The 26,890-nt window shown below is 54.3% G+C and overlaps 1 protein-coding gene across 6 annotated transcripts in view; it reads right to left on the minus strand.

Annotated features, from left to right (window-relative positions):
• The window catches only part of CADM1 (cell adhesion molecule 1), a 151,338-nt gene that overhangs the window by 46,634 nt on the left and 77,814 nt on the right, over positions 1–26,890 (minus strand). For all 6 annotated transcript variants that reach the window (XM_054222989.1, XM_054222991.1, XM_054222987.1 and 3 more), the window contains exons 2-4: positions 5,550–5,696; positions 4,309–4,461; positions 432–569 (exon numbers count right to left, since the gene is read on the minus strand). In XM_054222989.1, the coding sequence (XP_054078964.1) occupies positions 432–569; positions 4,309–4,461; positions 5,550–5,696 (438 nt within the window). The remainder of the gene's footprint in view (positions 1–431; positions 570–4,308; positions 4,462–5,549; positions 5,697–26,890) is intronic.

Below are 26,890 nucleotides of genomic sequence, written 5' to 3' on the forward strand. Positions count from 1 at the left end.
AGAACGCTCTCGAAACACGAGAGCAAGACGGGAAGGTGAACTGAAAACCTTTACAGCCCGCAGCGCAGATGATCCTGCTCGTACCTAAAACAGGGCAGAAAGCTACAGAAACCGCCGCAGCAACAAATTCAGCACGCGGCTTCGGGGCTCCTCAAGGTCACCCGCAGTTAGAGGAAGACTCCAGGACCCTGTCCTCCAGCCCGGCAGGTAGGCAGAGGACCAAAGGGAGTTCAGCCCTTCTGCGCTAGAGAGTAATCTGCCTGCCCACACACTCCTTTGTTCCTCAGCTGGCGGCTAAAGCAGCTCGCTCTGCTTTTTCTTCCTTCTTTTTTTTTTTTCCCCTTAAACTGTCAACAGGGGACAAACAGCCAGCATTACATAAATCATCCCAGCGCTCCGCAAAAAGCAAGTGACTGAGAGGACACGTCTACCGGTTAGCTCCTTGTTTCCTTTGAACCATCGGATGGTGGTGGCTGGTCTGCTGGCCATGGCGGTGCAGTTCAGCTCAATCTCTTCTCCCTCGACGGCGATTTCTTTCTGGATATCAATTACCAAATTGCGTGGCGGGACTGCAATGACAAAAAACAACAAAACAACATGTACTTGATGAAAAAGGCATTTTTCGATCACTACCGCAAGACAAACCTTCGGGAAAACCCATAAAACCTACTAGGGGAAACTGGCCACCCGCGTTTGTCTGATCTTTCAATCGATCAAAACCTTTGATAGGCGGTTTCGCAGTAATCAGAGCAAGCGCTTTCACTCTCCACCTAATAATCATCGTGGTTTCACAAATTATTACTTATCAAAGTTGTAACTTTCTGTTCCCTCTCCCAGGCAGGCCCCATTCCAGGGAAGAGCTTTAGTCCTCCGCGCCACTCGGTTGTGTGCGCTGCTATTTAAAAATACAGCTTGACTCCGTGCACGTTTCTTGACTTCTGACAAGGAGAGGAAACACAAAAGCTGACATTTGGGAGTGCATTACTTACCGTGCCTCCAACCTCGCAAGGCAATTTTTCTCTCCTGCTGTTCGGCTTCAAGCCTCAGCCGTACGGAGTGGAAGCCGGCCAGCAGACATCCGGCTCATTTCAGACGCTCAAAAAGCCGCCGAGTGCAAGCCCGGAGTGGAACGCCGTCCCGAATGCCACCCCCTTGGGACACTGCTGCCTGCCCCATCGCACCACCATAAACCAAATATGAGCCGTGCTCGAGAGGGGAGAGCCAGCGCCGCACCCAGCGGTTCCCCTCGCGTGGGCGTTGGCCCTCCTCCCCCCATCTTCTCATAAAACACAAAGCTAGAATCACAGAATCGCCCAGCTTGGAAGGGACCTTTCAGATCATCGAGTCCAACCATCAACCCAACTCTGACCAAAACCATCACTAAACCGTATCTCCAAGCACGATGTCCACCCGTCTTTTCAATACCTCCGGGGATGGCACCCCAATCACCCCCGGTCGGTATAGGAGACTATACCCCGTGAAAAATAATCCATCGATACTCAGAAACAGGCTAGAGCTCCGGGGGGATGACTGCGCCGCTGCAGCGCAACCCAGAGACGTGGCAAACAGGCTGAAAAACGGCGACATGGGAACAAGGGACCTCTTCGCCATGAAAGCACCCATAGCTAGTGAGGCAGCCCCAGGGAAAAATGAGCATCAAGAGTTCGTGCCGCAGAGTGCTGCGGTTTCAGGAAAAACCCAGAACTTCCAGAGGAAACTCAACTTCGCTCTGATCGCTATGATTAAGCAACAGCATAGTTCAAATGTGACTAACATGTTTCTGAGCTAATGAAGAACAAATATGTATAAATACCATCCAGATGATCAAATGGACTAATTAGTCACTTGTGGCTTTTCTCTAAGAACAGAACGGGCTACATATTTGAGATTTTCACATGTTCCAATTAAGCATGAATAAATCTACATATCGTGCCATAGAAGACATTACAGCACACGGGAGAGCGGGGGGAAGCACACTGCGAAAGGAATAAAAAGAAAGTGCGAAGCTCTCTCCGAATACCAGCTACGAAGAAGGACGCCTCGACACTTCCCTCCGCTCTCGGAAGCGAGTATCATTAGAGGCGGATCAGCAAAACCACTCTTTGATAGAACGGAAGATACCTCGACGTCTATGGTGGGGCGCAGCCACACACCGACACGGGGAACCCCTCCCCGGCCCCAGCTCATTTTTTCTCCTCATTAGGGCAGCGGTGGTAGGGAAGGCAGGGTAGACATGTCATCCCTGGCGTCAGGGCACCCAGCTCTCCGTACAAACGCTAGCCAAGATAAACACTCCCCTCCCTGGCCTTCTACCCATGGACTACTCTTGGCTGCCTGCTCTGTGAGCTCCGGCTTGGCCCGAGCGTGCGAGGAAGGTGCAGAGAAACGTCGGGGAAGGGAAGGGCAGGCACCGGCCGCGCTGCAAGTCCCTCCCCCAAACCCAACCCAAGCGCCAGGCAAGAAAACAGACTTTCCCTGAATTCTGAAGCACGATTCACGTTTAAAAAACAAACAAACAGCAAAAAATGCATTTCATCTCCCACTTGAAAGAGATGCAGTGCCGGCTTATAGGTGAATAAAGTAAGTAATATTATTTCAAACACCTTCTTAGCATCGTTAGCAGTGAAATGAAATCCAACAAACTATTTCTGCGTGTGTATGATTAGAGACAAGAGCTGGAAGAGAGCTTCCGACTCCTATGAATATCAGAAAGTGCACTAAAACTTTGAAGATATTGATAAATGTAATAGCTACAGTAGAACTCCTTATAAACATTATTTAAACAACGTATAAAAAGCTGAGAACCATATCTCATTCCATAAAAGGAGGAAGATTTAAACTAATCAGCGAGGGAGATCTTACATTAAGTCACCCTCTGTGATTCGGGTTCTGCTATTAATAGAGTCTTACGAGCCGCCGCTAATCTGCAGAAGCGGCTCCGGTGGCAGGGGCTGCTGTTGCGGGCACCCACCCGCGTCCTGCCCGAGAGCCGTGGGGCAGAGCCGTGGGGCGAAGGCAAGGCAGGGGCTCACCAGGCTGGGGCTGAGCGTATCGGGGGGGACGGAGGGGAGGGGGCAGAATTAGCTCTGCAAACAGCCAACCCTAAGCAAACGAGCAGACTGGCGATGTCAAATGAGCGCGCTGGCGTCCTCTCACACGTGAAACAAATTTTGGAGGAAATGAGTAGGAAGCTATCGCTTTCCGTCAGGTGAGCGCGAGGTTTCACTGATTTGTAAGTCAACTGACAAACACGCGAAAACTCGCGCATCTTCCCAGCGGCAGGAGGTTCACCAGCGACGCCGTGAGTAATGCTTGCCCTTAAGGAGTATCATCGACGGGCAAAGATGCTGTCGTTTGCCATTAAAACGTAATCTCTCAAATCCCCAAGTTTTGGAAGAAAAGATTCAGAACGTGATCAGAGCAGTCTGATTACGGAAAACACAAAATTCATAAACTGAACAGTTCTACCATGAAGCACTCAATGTTAATTTATTTTCCTTCGGCATATCAGATAATTATCGAAAGACATTTTCTACAGCTTTTACTTTCTGGCCGACTTCTTTCTCACTTCACCAAGCGAGACCCAACCGCTGCTGCTTGTCTTCCCTTCTTCCCAAGAAACGTGCCTGCCCTCGCCCTGGAGGAGACGGATACGAGCCGGAGGAGGGCTCGTCTCGTGCAGCTCCTGCCACTCTGCACAGACCTTCCTTCCAGGACGCCAGCAGGTCCAGACCTGCCCGAAAAGCCAAACGATTCCCTCGGATGCTCCTACAGAGCAGTGACAGCACAAGCGAGCAGTCCCTGCAGGCTGCCTGCAAACGAAGGCTGGTACGAAACCCCGCTCCATGAAGGGCAGGAGAACCTGGCAGCCTTTCCCAGTGCCCTGCCCAAGAAAAAGGGAGGTGAAGTGGAGAACACCTCACGCTTACGCTTCTGCTTATTCTTTGAAGCCAAAAAAAGCCTGAGAACAAAAAGGAGAAGACCCGAGAATCCCACTAAATACGATGTCACCTACGAAGAGAGACTGAGGGTGCAAGCAGGGACGCCTGGCAACGCCAGGGCGATGGACAGCCCGCTGGGCGTTTGCTGGCAACCCCTGAAAATCTTGTGGCTGCACGTGCAGCCGCACTGAGCGACTGAAGGGCTGAGCTGGCCTGCTGTGGGCAGCGCCCGGCGTCAGATCCGTGCTGCGCTTCATCGCCGGAGAGAGCGGCTGGAGCCCCCCGACCACCCAGCGGAGCCCCGTCCCACGGACCCTGCGCCTCCAGGGACGACAAAGTTCACCGCGAGCACCCGATGGGTCCTTACCGAGCACTGTAATGGTGGTATAAATTTCCTGGGGGGGATCAGTGTAGAGCTGGCAGAAGTACCTTCCCTCATCAGAAATGGAGACGTTCGTCAAGGAGACGCGGAGCTCGCTGTTGGAGAAGTTCACCAGCTGGAACCTGCTGTCCTTCAGCGCTGCGGAGCAAGCACAGCCTCAGCGACCGCCAGGAGAGACGCGGCGTCCCCTCCCTCCGCCCAGCAAAGCCAAAGGCCTCCCACAACGGCAGCAGCACCCAGACAAGCACCCCGCGGCTGCCCACCCCAGCCTCCGCCCGCCCCTCGCCCCTAACTCTGGGCCGAGGAAAGATTTCTCTTCTCACAGCATTACAAGGCACCAACACGAGCAAATCGCCGGGCGCAGGATCACAGCTTTGGACACGGTTTTATCATCAGCTGGCTTAGGGACGTGTAGGTAAAATGCTTATCATGAAAACACGCTTCTTACGGTGTCAAAAAACTTCAACACGGAGCCGCTTCTGACTGTGCGCGGTCAGTGGACTAGGGACAGCGTGAAAAGAAACGAACTGGGAAAAATGTAGTTTAAAACCTGTCTCCTGATCAGGAACAGCTGCCCAAGTTCTTTTAAGAACATGGAACCGCAACATTTTCAATCTCACCGGCCGAACAGGGGGGCCCGAACAGCGCATGCCCACTGGGAAGGGAGCGGGGTGTGACGTGCGCGTCCACAACGCGGGGCGCAACGCGTCCCACCCCCGCAGTGACGCTAATGCGGACAATTTGAGGCGTTTCGTTGCAGCTAGCATGCTCTGGGGCATGGTCACAACAGGAAACAGAGCCAGACTCGTTCACCGGACACAGCAGTGACGGGAGGTTCTGTTTTGGTTATAAAGCAGCACAGATTGTCTCGAAATGTTCAGTCTTCAAAGCAAACAGATTACCTCTGAGAACATTGCACTGTCTCGGCGTTGCTCTACTCAATTTGTTTGTGTCAGCTAAATATTTGGCACTCGATTGCAATTCACCCTGAATTACTACAATCAATTCCTACTGCAAAGTAAGACGGGCTGGCTTTTAAAGGGGACCATCAAGGTTTCCATTAAGGAGAAGGATTATGATTGCCTGTCTCATCTACCCTCTAAAGAACTGCCTAAACTTTAAGTGTCTAGCGTTACGTTAAAAGAAGAGACCTCAGCAAAGGCTTTCTCCCGAGCGCAAGCGGGGTGCGGGAACGTTATCATCGCACAAGGGAAGCCGAAACTTACGCCTGAAATCGCGGAAATAAATCGTTTGCCTGTTGGGGTTCAGGAGCTGAATCACCGAGTCGTCGCTGTTCTTGACGCGGCAGCTGATGGTGGCGACGTCTCCCTCCACCACCGTCACGTCTTCGGTAACCAGATTCTGGCCGTCACCTGCAAGAGAGAGCGAAGATGAACTAGCGGAGGTGGGAAGGACTCTGCCGCTTCTGTTTTCTGCAGGGGAAGCCTTGGGCAGCAACGGCGAGCCCTCCAGCCGGCCGGGCTACAGGGAAGCAGGACCCCCCAGTAACCGAGCAAACACCCCGTGCCCAGCCACATTTGGGGTTTGCTGGGGCTGATCGCAATTTCACTGCAATTACCCGCACGACGAGCACTCAAAACAGCAATGCCAGGGCACGCAAAGACAGGCTTTCCCCCCGGACTGTACTGGGCACCGCTGCGTTAAAGAGGAGTAACTGGGAGGGAGCTCCGCGACGGGAATACAGGGAAAATAATCACCGAATCGTCTAGGTTGGAAGGGACCTTTCAGATCACCGAGTCCAACCATCAACCCAACCACTCTACGGCTGTGCGTAAAACAGCCTCTCCACGGCGCAGCCTGTTCATCGCACAGGGATTTTCCTCCCGGCGCAGCCTCCCGGCTGTTCTTTAACGCGTGAGCAAAGGCAGAGGACGAGGGAAGGCTCCCTCCGGACACCACCAGCCCCTCCACGCTTCAACGCTCCCGCCGGCGTCGGGGACCAAGAGCCATGCCACGCACACGGGAATGGCACAAATTCCCTTCCTCTCTCAAAAGATGAATTTTGTTAAATTACCTTTAAAGAACAATTTGCTGTGATACACATTTATCCTTTGACTCGAGCAGACGGACGTTAGGGAACCAGGTTTTACTCGCTCCGTGTAATCAGTAAGCGCTATTAATGTCCAGAGGCAGGAAAAAAAGAATTCGATGCAATTATGCTGTGGGAGCCCTGTAATCATTTACAGGTCATCACCTCGAAAACTCTCCTCCTAATGAATCGAATCATTACATCACACGCACACCGAGACATTTGCTTCCCGTGCTAAAGAACGCCGAGGATGGGGACTCGAAAACAGCGCTCTGCGTTTCCATTCTTCCAGAACTACGCGTGTCCCTCAGGTTCGGACGCAAGCCGGAGAGTGCGGAGGGACATGGCCCTGGGGACTCCAGCCAGGGCACCGCTCGTTGGAGCCCCCTTCGCTAACGACTTCGGTCTGCTTTCAGACCCCACGGGCCTTACGGACCAGGAGGCAATGCAAAGCGGGAGAGATTTTGAGGCTTTGGTTGCCGATTTGCCAAACGAAGTGGTGGCACAGGGGCACCTGGCCAAGGGCCGGGTGGCCAGGAGAAGCCCATTGCTATTAACAGCACGGAGACCGGCCCGGAGACAGTCCTGCCGCCCGGGGAGCCATGAAAACGCAAAAATGCAAGTTTTTGATAAAGCTACGAAGAAATAAATCTGGGCTTGTTCTTCTCTCATCTTGTGTTCTCACCATTTTTCTTTCTTTCCTTCTGACGTGCATTTCTTGTTAGACACGCCTTGGAAATAAGCGTTTGGCAAAAAGTTTGCATCGTTTGGAAAGAAAGAGATTGATAAATCGTCAGCCGCCTTCCTAAGCCTGATGGCACCGGGTTGACGTCTCGGCACATTTTTCTGCGCTCTCGGTATAACTTTTATTTCTCCAGACTGATGAACTTTACGCAGCAACGTGGAAAGTTGTGAGCAAACAGGGTAACGCCCAGCGCCAGCGATGCGCCCCCCGGGCCCATCGTGAGGGGGAGAAGAGCCCGTCACGGATATTTTCCGGGCTCCCACTCCACTTTCCACCAGCTGACCGAGCTCGAAGCCCCTGTCCCGCCGGCGCAGACCCCCACGGCATCGCCCGCGCCCCGTCTTGCCTCCCCAGAGAAAAGCCCCGGCCGTGCCAGAGTGGCGCGGAACCCATCTCTAACACACAGGCTCCGGCGTAAACAACAGTCAAATCTCTCCAAAGCGGTGCAAGCAAAATTATTCAACGTTACTAACTGCTTCTGGGGAATAATTCTATCAAAGCCATTCAAAACAAGGTTCTTGCACAAGGATCAGCTTGATATGTTCTCATAAACGCAATATTCCCTACAAATCATTAACAAAGCTATTAAGATTCGATTTCCATCTAAGCAATTATTGCTAGCATATTTTTTTACATTTACTTTAAAAGACTCAATCCTATTTTCAATTCATTAAACTGTTCCTTGCATTTACTGAATTTTACATCAGCTTAGAAGCCTATTTGAATTAATAAGAATTACAGTAGAAGTAATTTAGAAATAAATTATTTGAAGTTCAAGCCGCTGAAGCTTTTCGTGCCGGGATGCCGCTACATTAAGCGGGCTGACTGACGGCTTCAGAAGCCCAGCATCCCGGTCCAGGCTGGCACCGGCATCCCTCCGCCGGCGGCGTTTATGGCCCCGGGGCTGGGGACGGGCAGGGCGCACGCGGGGACAGGCGGGACCCACCGGCCCGAGCAGCGTCGCCAGCCTCCCGGCCTTCGCCTATTCATTCTGAATTAAAGGGCGTCTAATCCGGCGGCTGCCTGCGAAGCTCCTCTTGCTCGGCTGCCCCACATTCGCTTGCTCAAGCCGAAGCACCAGACCGTACGCCTCGACGCCTTTGGCTATCTGTACTCATATCTGCTCCCGCTCACCAAGGCAAGAGAGCTATTTCCGAGAACAGCCTCCATGACAAACTCTGAATTAGATAAAAACGCAAGGCGAGGTGAGAACTCTTTAGGCCCATCTGCGTGTCAGCAGCTCAGGAAGTTTCTCGGTAAATATTTACTGGCGGTATAGAAGTACGGCGAGGAGCATTAGGGTAGACGCATTTACAGCGTTGCAAGATGCTGTAATAGGAAAAGAAAGATTTGTGGGGGAAATTAAGTTTAGGCCCTTGTCTTCCTGCCTTAGACCGCCGCGGTATTCGCTTTTAAGGCTGCAAAGTGAGACATAGGCGAGTAAAGCGTGTTTCAAGCAAGTTCCTCTTAGCTGGCCACAGCCCAGGGACCGTGGCTCACGCGCCGTGGTCACACTTCAAGTGAATTCTTTCCCCACTTGCGGCACACGGGGATGGAGCGAGGGGTCAGGGAGACAAGAGGGAGAGTCTTCAGTTCCTAACCCTGCAGGAGCCGCAGACTGTCAGGAGCAGCAGCGCCGCTGCCGCGCCACGGGTACCGACACAGATGCTTTCCAAGACAGACTGGTTCTTGCGATACCTGAACCGTGGAAGCCCACACACTTAAACAAAATTTCTCTTAATAAATTAAGCCAAAGGAAACAACCCACACAGATACACAAACTATTTGTTCGTGCGCTGGAGGGAAAAAATGCCACCGTCATCAATCCACGGAATTAACGTAATTCGGATGTCACAACTCATCTACCGATTTCAGCTATCCAAAAGGAACGTTAACAGAACGGGAACAATTTTAGATCGGGCTGCCTACAGAATATACCTACAGATGTGGGCGCGCGGCACAGCTCTCGGCACGTGAAGCCCAACAGGTCCTGCGCTGGCCACGAAGAGGATGAGTCTGGACAATAACGCTTACAAACGCACCGTAAAAGCCAGTCTGCGTTCCTCACGGCGCGTCTGAAGTATACGGAGGTATGGATGTTGTCATCCACTTCCACGAAAAAAGCTTATTGTGAAAAGTTCTGGGCGAAGGGCTGGCAGGAGAGAAGGCAGCCGCTGCTGCTGGCGCCGGGCTGAATCCCTCCGAGGCCACAGAGCCCGGAGCCACACGCGGGCACCTCTCAACAACGTTCTTTTCACGTGATCCTCATCCTCGGAGGAAACCTTTTGTTTGCCGCCACGATTTACAACCTTTTGAAACGGCAACCTTCTCTTCTACTAAGAGGTCGTTACCAGTTTTGCGACCCTGAGCCAAGCATCTCGGAGATTCTCCCGCATCCCAGGAGCTCTTATTCCCTCTTCAACATCTTCTCCACGGCCAGCAGCCGACTCGCTGTGGCCAAAACGCAACTCCACTTCCCACGGCAAGAAGCTCTTAAAAAAAACCAACAGCAGCAAACAAAGGGAATTCTAGAAAAATCTCCTTTTGGAGTTTGCTCTGCCGCGCAGCCCTGTCCCCCCAGCGCGCTGCTGTTGAGTTTAGCCCTGCGAAAGTCCCCGTTTCCCGAGCACGGGGAGCGGTAGCTGCCTTCCCGCACGGCATCGCGCTCCAGCCGCGCAACGGCAGCGAGCGGGTCTGGCCGAAAGGCCGGGAAGGGAGGGGATACGGCAGCTCCGCTCGCCCTCCGAAGCTCAGGCCGCAGCTCGCCGATACGGTGACGCTCCCCTTGTGCTCCCAGTTTTACTTTCAAACCGAACGCGTTTTCTTCTTCCCGTACCGCTACGACTAGGCTTAGAGGAACGGCTTTGAGAGAGGACGCTGCCGAGGAGGCTGCTGCTACTGATGATACCAAAAGCGTCAGTCCGGGGAAAAAAAAGGTGGGGTGGGGGGAATTAACATCCCCGGAAACTATTCCCGAAATATCGGTATTGTGAGTCTGTAAAAGCAAAGGCACTGCCGACCGCTACCGAAGCGCGTTGCTGCCGAGGAAGGAGCCACTCCTCGGTACAGGGCCGCCTCCTTTGAGAGCAGAGAACGATTCTGCCCAAAGGTTCAGCACTCCTCAGAAGAGGGAACGGCAAAAGAGACGGAGGCGCCAGATTAAAGCCCCACGTCGTCATCGTCGGAGTCGAGACGGACGCACCAGCCTTGCCACGTGTCCCCGGAACCATCAAACCTCACCTCACGAAACACGCAGCTCAGAAAAATATACTGCGAATTCAAGCGAGTTGTGCACAGCTAGTAAATTTGTGGAGAAAAAAAATAAAATGCTACGGCCGCCTTTACAGCTTTTCTTGCTTAAAGAGTCAGAATAAAAGATGACAATAGCTCCGAACTGACACCAGAGGCTGTATTTACTTTAAACATTTGTGGATTTCTGCGTGATGAAGCGGCATCGGGGAATTCTCTCTACTGGTTTGTAACCAAAATGGGAGAGAGAGAGAAAAGTGCTGTGAAATAGCGCTGCGGCAACGTCCAGGGGAGAGCAGCTCCTCCGCTGGATCACGCTCCCCTCGATTAGGGAAACGCTCGGTCCTCCGGGCTCCGGAGGCTGCCGGGAGCACCCCACTTCCGACAGACCCCTCCGGAGCGGCAGCCCCCCCAGTCCCCAGGTGCTAATTGAGCAGAGAGCTAATGACGGGGGTCCGCACGCGCCGGGCCCGTCGCTCGACAAGAACTAACTGGTCAGCCCGTATCCCATCGAACGAGCGAGCGAAAACACTTCTTTTGCTCTAGGAATAAGGAACATCATGCACTTTTTCAGCCCGGAGCATCTCCCGAGCTGCCGGAGCCCGTCCCCCCCGGTAACCACAGCGGCGCAGATTGATGACCCGTCACCTCGGCTGGGATTAGACGTCAGGCTTGTCTTTCTATTACCCACATATTGATAGATAAAATTCCGGGGCCATACATCGCCTGTCCCTTCAAAGGCTGCCGTCGGCAGGTGCCGAGGATCGATACCGATGTGACCCGTCACTGCCAGGGGGGGACACGGCAAACAGGCGGGAGGGACGCGGCACCGCTCGCAGCGCCAGCGCCGGGCTTTGCAGCGCAGCCTGCTATGCTGCAGACCCCGGGGCTTCGCTCCCCACTTCTACCCAAATCCAGCGACAGAAAGCAATTCATACCCGCGGCCAGAAATCTCATCTTTCAGAGTACGACCGTATTTCATGCTAATGGGTTCGGACCATTTGAAGGAGGAATCCTACAAGTCACGCTCCCCGCGACGGAGCTTCTGATGTCTAAAAGCACAATTTACACGTCTGGCTGCCATGGCGAAGCTGGAAAGCTGTGTGCTGTATGTTTTTCCTGGTTTAGAACTAATTTCTTAACCCGTTTGACAGTTGTTAAATAAAAGATGTTGCTACTGCAGCTTTTTATTTTATATTTTTGTATGTATGTATCTGTCTACGAAGGGATGCTCAAAGAGTTTAGCTAACTTTCCAGAAGAATAGCTTTCAAGAAGCAGCAGCAGCAGCTGATCTCTCGCTTTTATTCTGCAAGTTGACGGTCCATTACAAGACAATAAAAGGTCGCTTATGAAAAGCCTGTCATGCTCTCCTAAGGTCAGAGGCTTACGGCGCATCATCCAGAGGAGATGCGGGTGGGCACCGCTCCCCGGCCGCCGCACGCAGGAGAGACCAAGGTCTTTGTGTGGAGGGTTGAGACAGGGAGGCGGGACGGGGACATCCCGCCCGGGAGACGCCTGTGGGCTCCGAAGGGGCTGGCGGGGCACTCTCCAAGGGAGAAAAAAGCAAGGAAGAGCGCGGGAGAGCGAGCAAAAGCACAGTGAAAGGCAGAGCTGTGCCCGGCCTCGGGAGAAATACAAGGCGGGTACCTTCCCCTGGCATCCCTCCTCGCACCCGGCCACCACGGCCAGCCACGCTCCGTCAAGGACGGCACCCAAACCCCGATGTCTGGCTCTCCCCAGCACAGGCGGCTGCTCGGAGGCAGCAGGAGCGAGGGAGACGCGGTGCGACAAGGCGAGAGGGGCCCAGCAGACTGCCGCCTCCACTCAGTGTGTTTAAATAATACCCAATTAGGATCAACACTCATTTATTATTAATGTCGCCCTAATACAGTGTTCCTTATCTGCATTTTATCTTCCGGGCACATCGCCAGCAAGGACACACGCTGCCTAGATCTAAGGAAGGAGACCTTGATTAATCCGGGCTTTAAAACACACGTGGAAGCTCCTCTCTGCCACGACTCCTTCCGTGAGGAGCCGAGGCTGATGTACAGCAGGTTGCTGCAGGTAAGAGGAGGGAGCGCCGATGAAAGAGTCAGGTTTCCCAGCCGATGAGCACTTTCAGTGCATTTACATTATCAGAACAACGTTATTTCAGAGCACCGACCTCGCTTTCTCTCTCTGCCACGGGGGGCTCAAGCCGCGGCAGCCTCTGCTGAAACCGGAGCACGGAAGGAGAGCGTTTACGTGTTTGCAGGTTTGTCACCTGCACTGTCGCCTCTATTTTTGTACTTAGCGGCTGGCAGCAGCCACATGCTTCGGATTTAGCGTGGCACCGGTCACGCCCTGAATTGGCAAGCGCTGCCTTTGGAGGAGGCTCACCCATCTGCTCTCTCCCCGCCTCTCCCTGCAGCCGCCAAGCCCGCGCTGCCGTGGGCAGAGACCGGGGAGCGCGGCGGGGACCGTCCCTCGGCATCCTCCGCACGCGGGGACACGAGCCACCCCAGCCCCGCACCCCCGACACGCTGTGGGGGATCACGCCGAGCGTTGGGCCGAGACACCGTTACTATTAAAGTCCGTTCTGGAATACACTCGGGTCTCAGCTCCTACAGCCCCCGCTCCAGGCGCAACACAACGCCCCCAAAAACGCCAGTATGGATTAGGCAGAATGACGGGATTCTCCAATAACCGGGAAAACTGCATCAGGTCGGATGATGGGTTTCATTTTACTCTAATGAGCAGATATGTCTTATATCCGTACCTGTAACCCATTCCTTGCAGATTTTTTAACGTCCTTTTATTTTTTTTCCCTACTGTCAGTAGCATCTGTCACAACGTGCAGTTTAATAATCTCTTTTAAACCCAAGAAATCTTTATTTCCATAAAGCACCCAAGATGAATTTTGATCGGCATCAGCCCCATCTCCTCCCCAAAGAACGGGCCTCCCTCTGCTGCCCGCACGTGGAACTTAGAGCCGTTCTGAAATCTCCAGCTCCGCCACTGCAATAGGCAAGAAGTAAACGACAAAGTTAGTAACGGATGTTCAAACCTGTAGAAAATGTCCTGAAGCACAAAGGGATAACAGATAATAAATCGGAATACCTATTTTTCTTGGGGCACTCTGGCCAATTCCCTTTCTTTGGCTAAGACAGCATGCCGCCAGCTTTAAATTACAACACTTTACTTGCTGCATTATACGCAGAAGTTATTTTCTAAGCCTTCAATAAAACACCCGCAGAACTTTTATCCAAAGTGTTCACCATTTCCTAAAACGAGCAGACAAAATATTCACCAGTTTGAAGAACCGAGAGCTTGCAGACCCCAACCGCCCTTCCGCGGGCGCTGCAGGCACCAGGATGACACCTCCTCCACCGATTAGGCCGAGTTTGTATTTTGCCCTTTGAATTCCCAGTTTCCGGCCCTTCCCAGCACCTTTCCCGGCTCAGCCCAGCGGGAGCAGGAGCCGTCCTGGCGCGGGCGGCTGTGGGATGGGGATGGGGAGATGCCCAAGAACCCAAAGCCCAACATCTCCCGGGCTTGGTGCGGCGCTGGAGGGTAAGCGCCAGCCTGTCTCCTGCTTCGCCAGCCTCCAGAATTCATACATTTAGTATTTTCCAGACCCTTTTCCCCCAGATAAGGCAAAAATTGCTGCTGTCTTCTACTGCAAGAGCTGGGCTCCTAACGGAAGCGATGTATTCCAGCTGCTGGGGGCTTCACTGAAATGACAAATACCACGCGGCTCAATAACACAAAACCAGAAACACCACACGATGGAAACAGCACTAGTGCAAAAAGCAAAATAGAATTATGAAACGCTCCGTCTTCCAAACACACGGCCTAATTTCTTTTTTTAAACGCCCCCTTCAGTTTTCTTTTAGAGATACCACCTTTCATCAAAGGGAGAACGACAAACGCCACCATCCAGGACTGTGCACTTTTCCCCCCCAAAAACACAGGAGGGGGAACCCCCGCCCCATCTCAGCAGCAGCATCCTGGCGATCAAAGTGAGAGCTCCTTCCAGCTTCTGCTTGCAAGGAAGGATAAAAAGGTGCGTTACAGCAAAAGCCTTTAGCCTAGATCCCAGCTCAGACACAATGATGAACGCTAGCCTAAAGGGCAACATATCTGTAAGTTTTAAGTCTCTTGCAACACCACCTGTCCTGATTCATCTCCGCGATAAAGGCAGTTCGGACAGCCATTTTACCGTATTTATTATTTTACGGACAACGAAGAAAAAATGTGGAATCGGCCCTCAATCTGCCACCCATCGGATTTCTAAATGTTGGTAGAAGACCAACGCTAATGTCTTTAAACATTAATCTGCTCGCTGCCGATTCTGCACGTCCCCCCCTTCAGCCTCCGCCCGGCGGTTCTTCCGGGCCAGGGGAAAGAAAATGTATTTTTGGAATTTCCCCCCCACCCTTCATCCCTGGGATCTGCTTTGAGCAAAGCCACGAAAGGAAGAGAAGGGGCAGATGCTGCCGAACGCGTTGCTGCCAGCTGAGTTGAAGGCACAAAGCCCTCGCCCCCCGTTCACGTCCGGGGGCGCAGCTTGCCTGCTGCGTCCGCGTTCTCCACGCCTTGGTCTTGGCAGGACAAAGGCAAAGCTGGAAGGACGGGAAAAGGAACGGTACGTGCCGCCCACAAAAATAAAGCCATGATTCGATACGCTGCGGCAGCCCCGTCCCCCTTACTGCCTCTGCAGTGACGGCGACGAGACCACTAAATAAACACAGAAATGGTGAGAAAAAAAGACATTTTGGGATGTGGTCCTCACCCCACCTGGCTCAAACGAGCAGACGCAGGTTGTGCCCAAACGCCACCAAGGCTTGACCCATCCCAAGGTAGATGCCCCAGCCTGGGGACACCGGGGGAGCACCAGGGGACACTGAGGCAGGGACAGGAGGGGCAACCGGGGAAAGGGCCACGCTGGCCACTCGCCCGTCTCTCCAGGCCAGCCGAGCCACGGCAGCCCGCCACCTCCGCGTTCAAAGCGCCCCTCCCTCTTACCAGGCACTTGGTAAATTTTATCACACATTTCTAAAAGTTGCAGCTGCTTTTTAAAAATGGATTGTGTTTAGCTTTTAATTAAGTCTTCGTCTTTGTAGAAAAACCCACAAGCCTTAAGGTTTAGATTGTCATTTTAAACAAAAGTGAAATGGTAAATGCCTTTTAGATGCAGCACCATTAGATATAATTAAGCAATGGGTAAAGCATACGTCGTGCTATAAATGTCATTTAGTTTTACAGTTAAACTCATCAACATTTATCAAAACACTGCCTGAAGAAAGAACGAGACAGCCACGGCGAGCGCCTTCGACTCGCCGCTGTCTGCAGCGGCGCGCTCCCAGGCGAAACCGCGGCACCAAAAGCCTCCCCCGTTCCCATCTCCCCCTTTTTTGACTGAAACGTTGGTGCTGCGCAGCGTGGTGAGGCCGCGGGGGGACCCGGGGGCAGGACCGGCAGCCCCGGCCCCGGCCGGGCTCCCCCTGCCCACCCCACCGCGGCGGGGGGAAACCACCCCACGACGAGACTTTGGGGTCTGCTCGCTGGGGAAACGGGAGCTCGGGCTGCCACGGCGCAGCGCGAGCCGTAAAGAAAGGAAAACACAAGCAACGCGCGTTACCAGGTACTGCTGTGCCTGTTCTAGTTTAAAAAGCTCAACATCTCTTGTTTTCTCCCGAGAAGCATTAAAACATGCAAACGGAGCCCATTAGAAGCAATTTTCAATTTACTGCTCCTCCTTGATATTCACACGGTAAACACCAGCAGGTATCGGCTCCATCAATAAGGGCCGCAGGCACCCGGCTGGCTGTAAACCATGTCGAGCTCCCTGACTTTGAGGCTTCAGACAGAAGAAAAGGCAAAAAACCACCCCGGATTTGAAACTGATGTTTCGTCATCACCCGCCGTTAAAACATTATGCTGTTGTACGATTTCAGAAGCAGCCGGGAGAGGATGCTGAACGCTTCGGCGAGTATTTATTCATGCCCCCTTTCCGCCCTGGCGTGGATGCGTGTTCTCCTCCTCCTCCCCGCCGTGCCCGGCACTGCAGCTCTGCAGCAGCGGCGTCTCCTCGCTCCACCGTCTCCTCCGCACCGTGTTGGCAAGGCAACAGGCACCGCGGGCTGCGGGGAGCCGGCGGGGCCGCAGCCTCAGCCAGCGCCTTCGCTACCTGCGCTTCCCCCCGCTTCGCATTTGCGCCTCTCCTGAAAGACCCCAGGCCGCTCCCGGCGCCGGGCTGCCGCCATGCTCGGGCGGAACAAGCCGGCTGCGATGGGAAACCGCGGCCCTTGTGGGGAATCCCAAAGACTGGCGGAAAATCAGGCTTTTGCCAGGACTCCAGCAGTTACTACCCCAGCCACCTTGCTTGCGCATTTGCCCATGCTGCCTTGTCTTTAGCCCCCCCTGTTTCCGACGGGAATGCGTCCTGCGGATCGCAGTGGCCGTGAAGCAGAAGGGTTACCAGAGAGGACCGGAGAACAGCGAGAGCCGCGAGGTGCTTGCCATCTTTGGGGAAAAAACCCAAAAATCAGTGAGAACGGCCAAAACCCCCATTCTTGCCCCAGTTTCTGGTTCTCGAGCGAGTTCTCCCCCTCTCTCACAGCAGCGCTCCCGCGGGATGCCAAGCTCGCGGGAGGCCCCGGGCAGGGACGTCCCCAAGCAGGGTGCAGGCAGGGAGGGCCGCAGGAGCTTTCTGCACTCCACGTTTCTACGCTCAAAGACCACGCTCCGGAGATGAGAAGGGTTTGGTGGCTATAAATTGGTAACTCCCTCCCAGCGATCCTCCTCCTGCCCACCTTGCAGCAGGAAAACTACAAGTAGATTAAACTCCTGCCCCCCAAAAGGAGGGGGGTACCGACTTCAGGCGCAGGCAGCTGGGAGTACAGCCCGTGGTCTCGGCAACGGACGCGACATCCCAGCACCAGCCCTCCGGGTCACCTTGGTTTAAAATTGTGTGCAAACACAGAGACCACTTCACTAAAAATCTATCTTCGTAACTGCTCGCAACTGAATTTAGAATGCATGCACGCAGTGCTTCTATCTGTTCGCTATTCCGAGCTTCTCCTTTGGCCTTACGATAAAAGAATGCAGGAAATTATAACCAACCTTCCCCCCAGCCCGGAACAGGGAATTAATTACCGCGAGCAGAAAGTCCGAGCTATTCCAATAAACCAATGCAATCCATTCAGGCACTGAAACACAAGGAAAACATCCTGGAGGCTTGATACCTTGCTAGCCATTCATATCGCGTGCCGCTGTGGATATTACGGAGCAGCTGTGCCCGGGACTATCACAAAGCCAACATTATCTCTACCGTTATGAGAATTAAATAAAGCCTCTCCTTCCCCGCACGCAGCGCCAATGTGGCCGGGATTACAAAGCAACCTCGAAAAGCCCGCAGCTTCTGCCGCGCCTGGCTCCATGGCGGGGTTTACTTCTTCAAGCCAGGATTAGATGATTGTGGCGATTAGTGACAACGTCCCTCGACGCGACAAGACATGAGTACGCGCTCAGTGCCACCCAAAGCCAGCTGGTGCCGAGGATCAGCTCTTCGAGACGCTCGCGGGGAGCAGGGAGGGACGCTCGGCCGGAGGGACCCGCTGCTCCCCCAATTCCCAAGCCCGGATTTCCAGCCCGGGCCAGGCTAAACCCCACAATGGTATTCCAACGTCACGCCCCCTCGCAGCGCATCCCTCCGCTCCTCTCATCAAAGGCAAGCCCGCTGCCGTCCTTCACCCGCGTGTCACGCCAGAGACACGAGACCTTCTACAGACGTTGCCAGCGGCAGCTGGAAATCTACCAGACGCTCGCTTGGCATTTCTTGAAAGAACAATTGGAAGGATACACATTCTTCACCATTCTTTTCGCAAGGCCCAACAGTTTGAAGGGGTCTGCTTATTTTTGCCAACTTCCAGGGAACTGTGAGGCTGGTCCTCTCGCACTCAGCGCATCAAGGGCAGAATACCTGCAGACGAGACTCGTTTTTAAAGGACGCGCCCTCCAACAAAGAGCTGAGCAGCGCAGCTGAGAGAGTTTACGTTTTCAGCACTCGCCTGTTTCGCTGCGGAGCCCCACTTGCATCTGAGAGCGAGAGAAGTTCCCCCCTTATTCACTCGCACTTAAAAGCACTTGCTATAAACTCCTGTAAGTGACAGTGCGCCCTGCCAAAAGCACCCGTCCTTAAAGCCCAGAACCCCCGACCTTTCCGTAACGCTGCCGTCGACGATCCGCGCGATGCACCGCATCTCGGAGCTAAGACGCTCCCATTCACCCTGGGCATTTCTACAGCGAGTCACTGAAATGGCAGTCTGGCTCATCCTGGCTTTTTAAAGCAGTTTATAAACTTTAAAACAGCTTTTGCTGCAATGCCGCCGGGGTGGCTTCCATACCGAAGGTGCTTTTGGTTTGTGGTGGGTTGTTTTTTTAAACCCGCCAGGGCTGCGTATTACCGAAATGCTGTCAATAAGGCAGGTGAGCTGTTGGCTGGAAGAATTCCACCGGTTTGCAGGTATCATAAATCCCTTCATCCTCGGGAGGTTCCACCTCCGACGTCGGGTCCGTAACTCCGCCAGGCCCAGCGGCACCAGCCTCCCCCAAGAAGCGCACGGGGCGAGCCCGGCTCCTCTCGCCTCGGGGCGGCTGCTTCGCACGCAGCGCCCTGGAGCGACCATCCCGCAAAAGGCGTCTCTTACGCACCATGGCTGGGATAAAACACTGGGGTTTTGTGGAAAAGCACTTTGATGCAGACACCGTACGCCTTACACACACGGAGGGCTCTTCAGGTTGGGTTGTGTTACGAGAATCAAACGAACCATCATGAATCGTAATGTTTTACGGGTCTGCTGTTTCCTGTAATTTCCTAAAAAAACCCAAATTACATTCCGCTCATTAGCAAACCTTGCTGCACAAAGGGAAGGGCTGGAGAGCACTCAGCACGCCGGGGACACGCAGGCAGCGCGGGGCACAACGGGTAATGAGTGAAGCCAAATTCCATTTCAATGCGCCCAAAGAAGCAACGGTGTCATCAAACGGGGGGTAGGGAATGGGGAAAGAAGGAAATTCAGCTGCCACGCTCTCTGTTTCAATCTGAAATGTGAGATAAAGAATTAACCTTGACACTTGGCAGCCAGGCGGTAGAGTCGACCCACGGGCTGGGGCGGCCGACGGGCACCTGGCACAGCATTGGCATCGGCACCGGGAGCCCAGCGGCTCCTTCCCCGCCACCGGCTCGGCAACGACCGGACCTTTGTGAGCGCCGGTTTGCAGGATGGGAAACACTCATCCCCCCAAACCTCGGCCCAGAGGCTGGGGCGGGCAATGGCCAGTTGGCATTCCGTCACCCCAAACTTGCAGCGCCTGCACAGCTACGGGGACGCACGACGTTGGTACGGGCGCAGGGCTGCTGCCGCGCTTCAGACTGGTCCCCAGCACACCCTGTACCTCTCGTCTGACTCAAAACCCCAGCGCGGCGAGGTTTTCATGCTGGCTCAGAGCGGGTTTTGGTTTGTTTCCTAAGGAAGCATCAGTGAAACGTACGCTGACAGGCCGGTTACCCGCGTAGACACGAGGATGCCCGACTCTGAGCAGACCTGGCAATAATTAACTGCAGGAGTCGGCGAGATTGTTATTCAGACTTCACTTCTTGTTTGGTACCTACCGAACTCTAAAGAAAACATTCAGAAGCAGCGAGCTTTAAAATCCCCAAGTACAAACCCCAGGTCATCAACAGCTATACATAGCGGGGGGCGCTCAGTTACCAATTTTAATACACTTTCTCATCTGGAAGTGTTTCACTACGGCACCGGCCACACTCTACACCAGCTTTGTCCTTGGGACTCTTTGTGAGGGGCAGCGTGAGCCAGGAAGCCATGTGCAAAGCTCCCGCGTTCCTCTGAGCCGCGAGACGTTCCCAGCCGGAACCAAATGATTTGAAACAAGGAGTTTTTAGTGCCTCGGGACGGGGCTCCCCCCGCCAGCAGCGTCCACGGCACGGCTCCTGGAGAGCCCCGTCCCAACACCTCCCGGCAGGGTGGAGAGCTGCTGGTTTCGTGCACAGCGAGAAGCCGAGCGGGACCTTTGCCATGAGGACGGAGGACGGCCACCAGCCTACGTGTCCCAGCGCCCATCGCCAGCGTCCAGCCTCTAGTCCTTAGCCAAGACGGGGGTGAGAGGGAGCCAAGAGCCCGGCCGGAGCAGCTCCTCCGTCTCCCACCACGTCACAGCTAACGAGGACGGCGAAGAAGGCAGAGAAAGCAAACCCTCTTCCAAGGGACTCTCTGATCTTTCTACTCTGATGAGACTCGCCCAATTGAGAAAGCGACTTGGCGTACTTTTCTGGTCTGGAAAACGCTCAATCCTGCCTCATCGCCAAAAATCATTAGCGGCGAAATCCAAAAGAGACGCTGCTTTTCAGCCGCTTCCCCTTGCGAACAGCCCTCTCCCCTCGGGCCGGAGCTGGGGACACGCCACCAGAGCTCGGGGGAACGTTTCCAATGGCGATCCCAATTAACAAGCCCACATCTATTCACGGTGGAAGGTTTCGCAGCTTTCACTAAAAGTTCTGCTTTTGTCTTCCTGCCGTCCCTTCCCAAAGCGAGGGCTCATTACCGATGAAGCCCAGCTCCGTAATTGGTTGGGAATGTGGCTCTGGGCACAATAACCCCAGAGAAGCTGCTTTATGAGCTCTCCCAACGCTACTGAAGAACGCCATGAAAACCCCAAGCCCAGCTGCCTGGCTCCAAACCAGGGAGCTCGGCTGGCCCAAAGAGATTTCCATTGCGCCGGCATCGTGCTGCCGCAGCGTCGCACTCCCGTGAGGAACCACACCGGAATTCTGCGAAACGCCGAGCGTGGCCGCCACCGCACTCTGCCGGGCAACAGGTTCTGAGCAGCAGCTTTCGGCAGGTGAGGCCACACGCGTGATCGGTGCCTCGCCTCCTCCCCAAGGAGAAGGACAGGCGAGGCATACGCTCCTGCCTCGTCACGTCACTGTGATGGATCAGGCCACAGCGCACCTTGTAGCTAACGGTACCGCTCCCAGCATTCATCTCCAACTGCGTTTTTACCATTTTCAGATTTCTGCACACCGTCTTTGCTGCTTCATAACCCCTGCAGGAACCGGGAAGAAACTCAGCGTCTTTACCTACAATAGTTCTGCACAAGTACAAACGTGAAGGCTGAGAAACAGGGCAACAGGTGAGAAAACGGTCTCAGAACCGTGGCGAGAGAACCGCTCGTGCGCCAGCATCCACGGGCACAGCGCGCCACCGGCAACGGGCACGGGCTCCCCGATCCGCCTCTCACCGGCCCCAAAACGCACCCCCTCTGCGGCACAGGAGCATCTCCTGGCCCAGGGTGCAAACCAACCTCCCTGAGCTTCCTCCACCATCCCACTGGGCAGGAGCACTTCAAGCCTTGCAACGAAATTAAAAAAAGATAAAGTAGAGTTTCCGGAAAAAAAGAAGGTACGGAGAGCCCTTAGGCAGAGGCTCCAGACCACAGGACATTTACCTTTTGATTCATTTGAAACAAATCTGACTCCTCCTTGTGTTTGTCAGCCACGATCCCACCCTCGCACCCCTCTCCCCAGAGGGGGTGACAGAAAGAACGTTTGCCGGGAGTGACGCCCACGGCGTTTGAAAGATAGTCTTTCTACGAGAACGCAATTTTGGATTGGGCTGCTAAAAGCATCAGCCTGCTTATCAATCTAAGAGCAGCATCTTTAAAGGTCATGAGCGGGGGAAAAAAAAAAAAAAAATCAGAGACTCATTCTAATTCCTCGTAAACAGGAGCTCGTTTTTCACAAATCCACCCTGCAGTGCTCAGGAACATGACCTTTCACTTACAAAGAGAACAGCGGATCTCTGCCTCTCATGTGTTAACCTCCCTTCTTTCCCATAAATTAAACACAGGCTCGGTACCGCCGTGACACGCTTCTCAGCGCTCCCCCCAACGCGTCCGCAAGCCGTTTTGCTATCGCTGAGGCTCTTGAGCCCCTGAAACCCTGGGCAAGCAGAAAAACACCAAACTGCAGTGAAAAATGCAGGTGCACAATGTTTTTTTGGCCACAAACCCGACCACTAACCACCCAGAGGTTTAACGCAGGGTGGGCAAATGGGACGGTGCTTTAGTACAAACGCGCTTTTCTGTGTAGGAGCCCAGGAGTCCCGGATCCCGCTACAATCACCACGTCGTGCTTTTTGAAAGCGTTATCAGGGCGATACGGGCTTCTCGGCCTGGGAAGTTTTAGGGGTACCCGTTATCTGTGAAGACAACACGAAGCAAGGAAGCTTCCCAGCGAGAACAAGACCTTGCCTCTTGAAGTCTCTCAGTTTCTCAGCATCTACCAAAAACCCAGATCAAAACCGGAGTCAAACTGGAGAATACGTAGAAGCAGAGCTGAGCACCACCTGGAGAAGAGAGAAATCTGCGGAGTCCTCGGGGTAGCTCGCAGCCTCCCTGCAACCCAGTCCACCGAGCCCACGCCGGGCTGCGCAACCCCAAGCAGAAGCACCCAGAAAAGCGAGTCCCTTTAGTGGGGGGCGCTAACCTGCGTTCCCACCCGAGGAGGCAAAGGAACAGAGTTATCACCTCCTACGATACAGTACGCCCACAAACGGGCTTAACGCCATTTGCCTGGAAAGCCACGTGTTTAACATAATCGCTCCATTTTGGCAGCTAGGGAAGCTGGCAATAGGAACACAGGTTGATCTTCTACTTCTGCGCTTACTCATAACCATCTTTATTGGCTGTTTTGTGATCTTTGCCCACTTGTTTGCACTGCTTCGTCTCGTTCGCAGGAGCAGAACAGACGACATTTACCACTGCTGCTTCGCAATTACCTCTTATTTCAGCTGAAGATACCCGAAATGTCAGCATGGGATGCCACCCACACCCAGTTGCCGCCCAACTCCATTTTGGCCAGAAGCACTCCCGCGTCTCCACCCTGCCCCGCAATTTCTCCCGCGTGACGTGCTGGCCTGAAAAGGAGCTCATGCCGTCCTAGAGACCGTCCTTTGGCACGGAGATGGTCCCCCCGGCACACCTGTCCCCGGCGGCAGGCTGGTAGCCAGCCCCCCAGGCTGGGCCCGGGGAGTCCCCAGAGCCGAGCCTCAGCTCGTCACCCGCCCGCTCGTAAGGGAGAGCAAAGCGAAGAATAACCGTCACGCTACCCCGTTTGCTCTCGCAGGTCTCTTCTGAACATTATGCATGCCTTTCCCCTCTCTGACATGGTCTGTCATCACGCGACTAATGCCGGTACGATTTGCCAATTTATCCGGCGTTGCAGGAGCAGCACGCGGGGCTGCTGCCTTCTGATGACTGCCACAAGCGTGACAACGGGATTTGACTATTAGCCACGAGGTCAATTGGCTTCCCGGGAGCTGAGTCAGATCCTCTCTACCATGTAAAACTCCTGCAAGAGTCCCTCAGCTCACATTTTAGAATGTAGACCACCTTCCAGAGAGTCAGAGGAGCTGGCGGCTCGCTCGAGCCAGCTGACAGCCCTTCTGCCGGGTCCCCGCTATGAAAACACAAGTGCTGCAGTAACGAGAGTAAAACGTTCCCAAGTATTGCGACAAATAGAGTGCTCTAATCAATGAATGTGCTTCTGCGGGCGTCCCGCTCCGGCTCTACCGCTGCCCTCCCTCGGGCATCCCCCGCTGGAGAGTCTGCGGAGAGCGAGGGGGCGCAGACAGAGCCTCCCACCACCACTGGCAGGAATGGAAGGGCCGCTAGGCAACGGTCCCTTCCACGGTAAGGACCAGGATGGCACAAAAGGGTTGCCTGGATCCCTTTAGAGGTGAATGTAACAGAGCCCTGAGCATCCGCGATCGCTTCTGGCTGCTTCCATCTCCAGCAAGTGCTTAATACGAGAAAAACAAGGTGATAGATTCAAAACCAGCAGAGAAAGCAACGTGCGAAACAGCGCTGACCGGCAGATTGCGTCTCCCCCGGCTCTGCCGACAAGCGCATTCTGTAAAAATATCCCCTATTCCTCCTCCTGCCAAAAATGGGGAACTAGTAGCAGCCTTCCCTGGATTCTCCTGGCAGCGGCGGGCGGTGAGTGGGCTCTGCGGAGCTCTCGGGACCAACACCACCAAGCCGCTATGAGCCGGGAGACGAAAGCCGAAGGCAGCGCGTCGGGGGCCGTGGGATGCGTTCCCATCAAGTTCTGCGAGCTCTCGAAGGAGATCTGGCAGATGACTACCCCTCTCTCCACCCCCAGCCTTCGGAGGCGAGCCGAGAATGAGCCAAAGGCTTGGGTCGGAGGTGAGCATCCCGCGTACCGACCAGCAAAATCTCCTCTCCCGACTCAACCCGCGACCTCATCTCGAGAGCCAATTCCCTCCCGTGTGCTCGCGAATTATTGATCCCTGCCGCAGCGTCAACAACAGGCAGGCGAAGCAGACCACAAGCAATCCGCGCCCCGCAAAAAGGAGAAAGCAACACCTGAGAACTCGGCACCAGAAGAGAAAAAGTCTCATTTTTTCAAGTTTCGGTTCAGTTGTGTATTTCCAGCAACTCCCTCCATCCCTATCTTTATCGCCGTTATTTCGTATCAGCTCCGTGCTTCCAATTCTAACTTTGTCTGGAAAATATTTCTGAGAACAGCCTTTGTTCGCCGCCCACCCCTGCCAGGCGGCTGCCAGCTCCCATCGCGGCGCCGCAGACAGCGTGCGCCAGGTGAAGGGAACGGCGTGCACCTGCCAGCCTTCGTCCCAGCGGCTACTCCTGCGGGCCGTACGGGCGCAGCTCCCGCGCACGGCTCCAGACCCCCCTTTCAGAGAGGGCCGCGACGCTACCTGGTGGCTGGCGGGTCCCGGCTGCCGCGGGAAGGGGCCAACTGCTCCGCTCACGGCTCATTTCTTCACAGATTTAATTAACTCTAACGGCTTTTGTCTTCGCGCTTGCAAAAAAAAAAAAAAAAGAAAAAAAAAGCATTTTCCATCTTAAACTAGGGATAATAAGGGCGGTAGGGCTAAATCTCCAATCAATTTGGAGACGCCGCAACGCTTGAGGAGAACTGATGAGAAACTGAATGAAAATGCTCTTTTGCGTTCAGACCCATTACGCTCAGATGTTTCGGTTCTCTTTTGCACTTCAGAGCTCCAGCACAACATTTCGTCCCGGGGACGCCTTTTGGACCAGGCTTTTTGACGTACCTTCCCGAGGACCACGACCGCTCGCCCACGCCTGCTCGAGGGAGGTCTGCGGGCGAGCGTCTGCTGCAAACCGCGCGGCGCTGATGCCCAGATGCAGCTTTCTCTGGTTGTCACACGTAAAAATCAAAGAGACCACAGATTTTGAAAATGGCAAAGGCCAAAAGCGAGCCAGGAATGACTCTGGGCACATCCACATCCCGTCGGCATGGCGTGCCAACACAGCGCTGCCGCCGCTCGGCACATCCTCGGGAGCCCAGTGGACACCCCGCACCCCTGCGGTGGGACACCCCGCTCCGGGGGGACACCGCGGGACGGAGCCTCGGCCAGGGCGGCCGTGGAAGCCCCCACAAAGCCCACCACCAGCCTTTCTGGTGGAGGAGACGCCGGGCACCGGGACACGCTCACACCACCCTCCCCACATCCTCTTTGGGGATGGAAACAGACCCCCGTCTCCGGCTGGTCACGCCTGAACACAGGCCAAGGAAAAACCTGTTTTCACATTTAAGCGTGCGCGAAGTGTCCGGAAGGAATCAAACCTGGCAAAAAAACCCCAACGCTTTTAAGCCACCTCTGCGCAGAAGCAGCTGAAAGTCCTTTCGGATAGAAAAACCTGGTTTTGGGTCAGCTACTTCAAGTGTGTGGTAGATGCAAACGTAACAGCTTTACTTTTATCCCAGCGAAATTAGGTTACAAAGAGGGAAGCTAACACCTGGAATGCCCTAGGGAGAAAAGTACCAGTCTGGTATCACGTAAGAATTTCTGAATGTAAGTTACTGCGGGAAGTCGTACCGGACTCTGAACACAAACGCAAGCATTTGCAGTAGTATCGTCCCCCGCCTCAACGTGTTTTTCCACGTAGGAAAATACGGTTGATGTGGTTTATATTTGAGCATTTTTTGGCCAGGATATATTCGCTGAAGAGAGCTGCCTAGCAAGCATTGGCCCGTGCAGCATCCGGGATGTCCTGGTCCTCCCTAGGACGTTAGGTCGTCCCGATGCTCCCCTTCCTAACGCCGGCAGTGCTGGGCTCACACACACAAGAAGGGCGCACCCAGCAGAACTTCAGCTTGCTTCCGTTCCCACTTGGGCACGGACCTTCAGAAAGTTTCCATCGTCGGAAAAGTAACAATCAATCCCGGTTTTCTTAAGTGCAGTCATAATTCTCTGCTCCATTTCCACAAGAGCCACTTTCTCTTTAGCGACGGCTGTAAACTCCGCTCCTCGGCGGAGCTCGCTGGCTCACCCGCACCAGCCGCGCTTCAGGATGAAAGCCGCAAAGGTGAAAGAGCTTCCCGACTGAAATCGTGAGACCGGCCTCAAAAATAGCATCGCGTTAACTCCAGTACCAGCGAAAAGCC

This window comes from Rissa tridactyla, chromosome 17 (genome assembly GCF_028500815.1).
Source record: "Rissa tridactyla isolate bRisTri1 chromosome 17, bRisTri1.patW.cur.20221130, whole genome shotgun sequence".
NCBI lineage: Eukaryota > Metazoa > Chordata > Aves > Charadriiformes > Laridae > Rissa > Rissa tridactyla.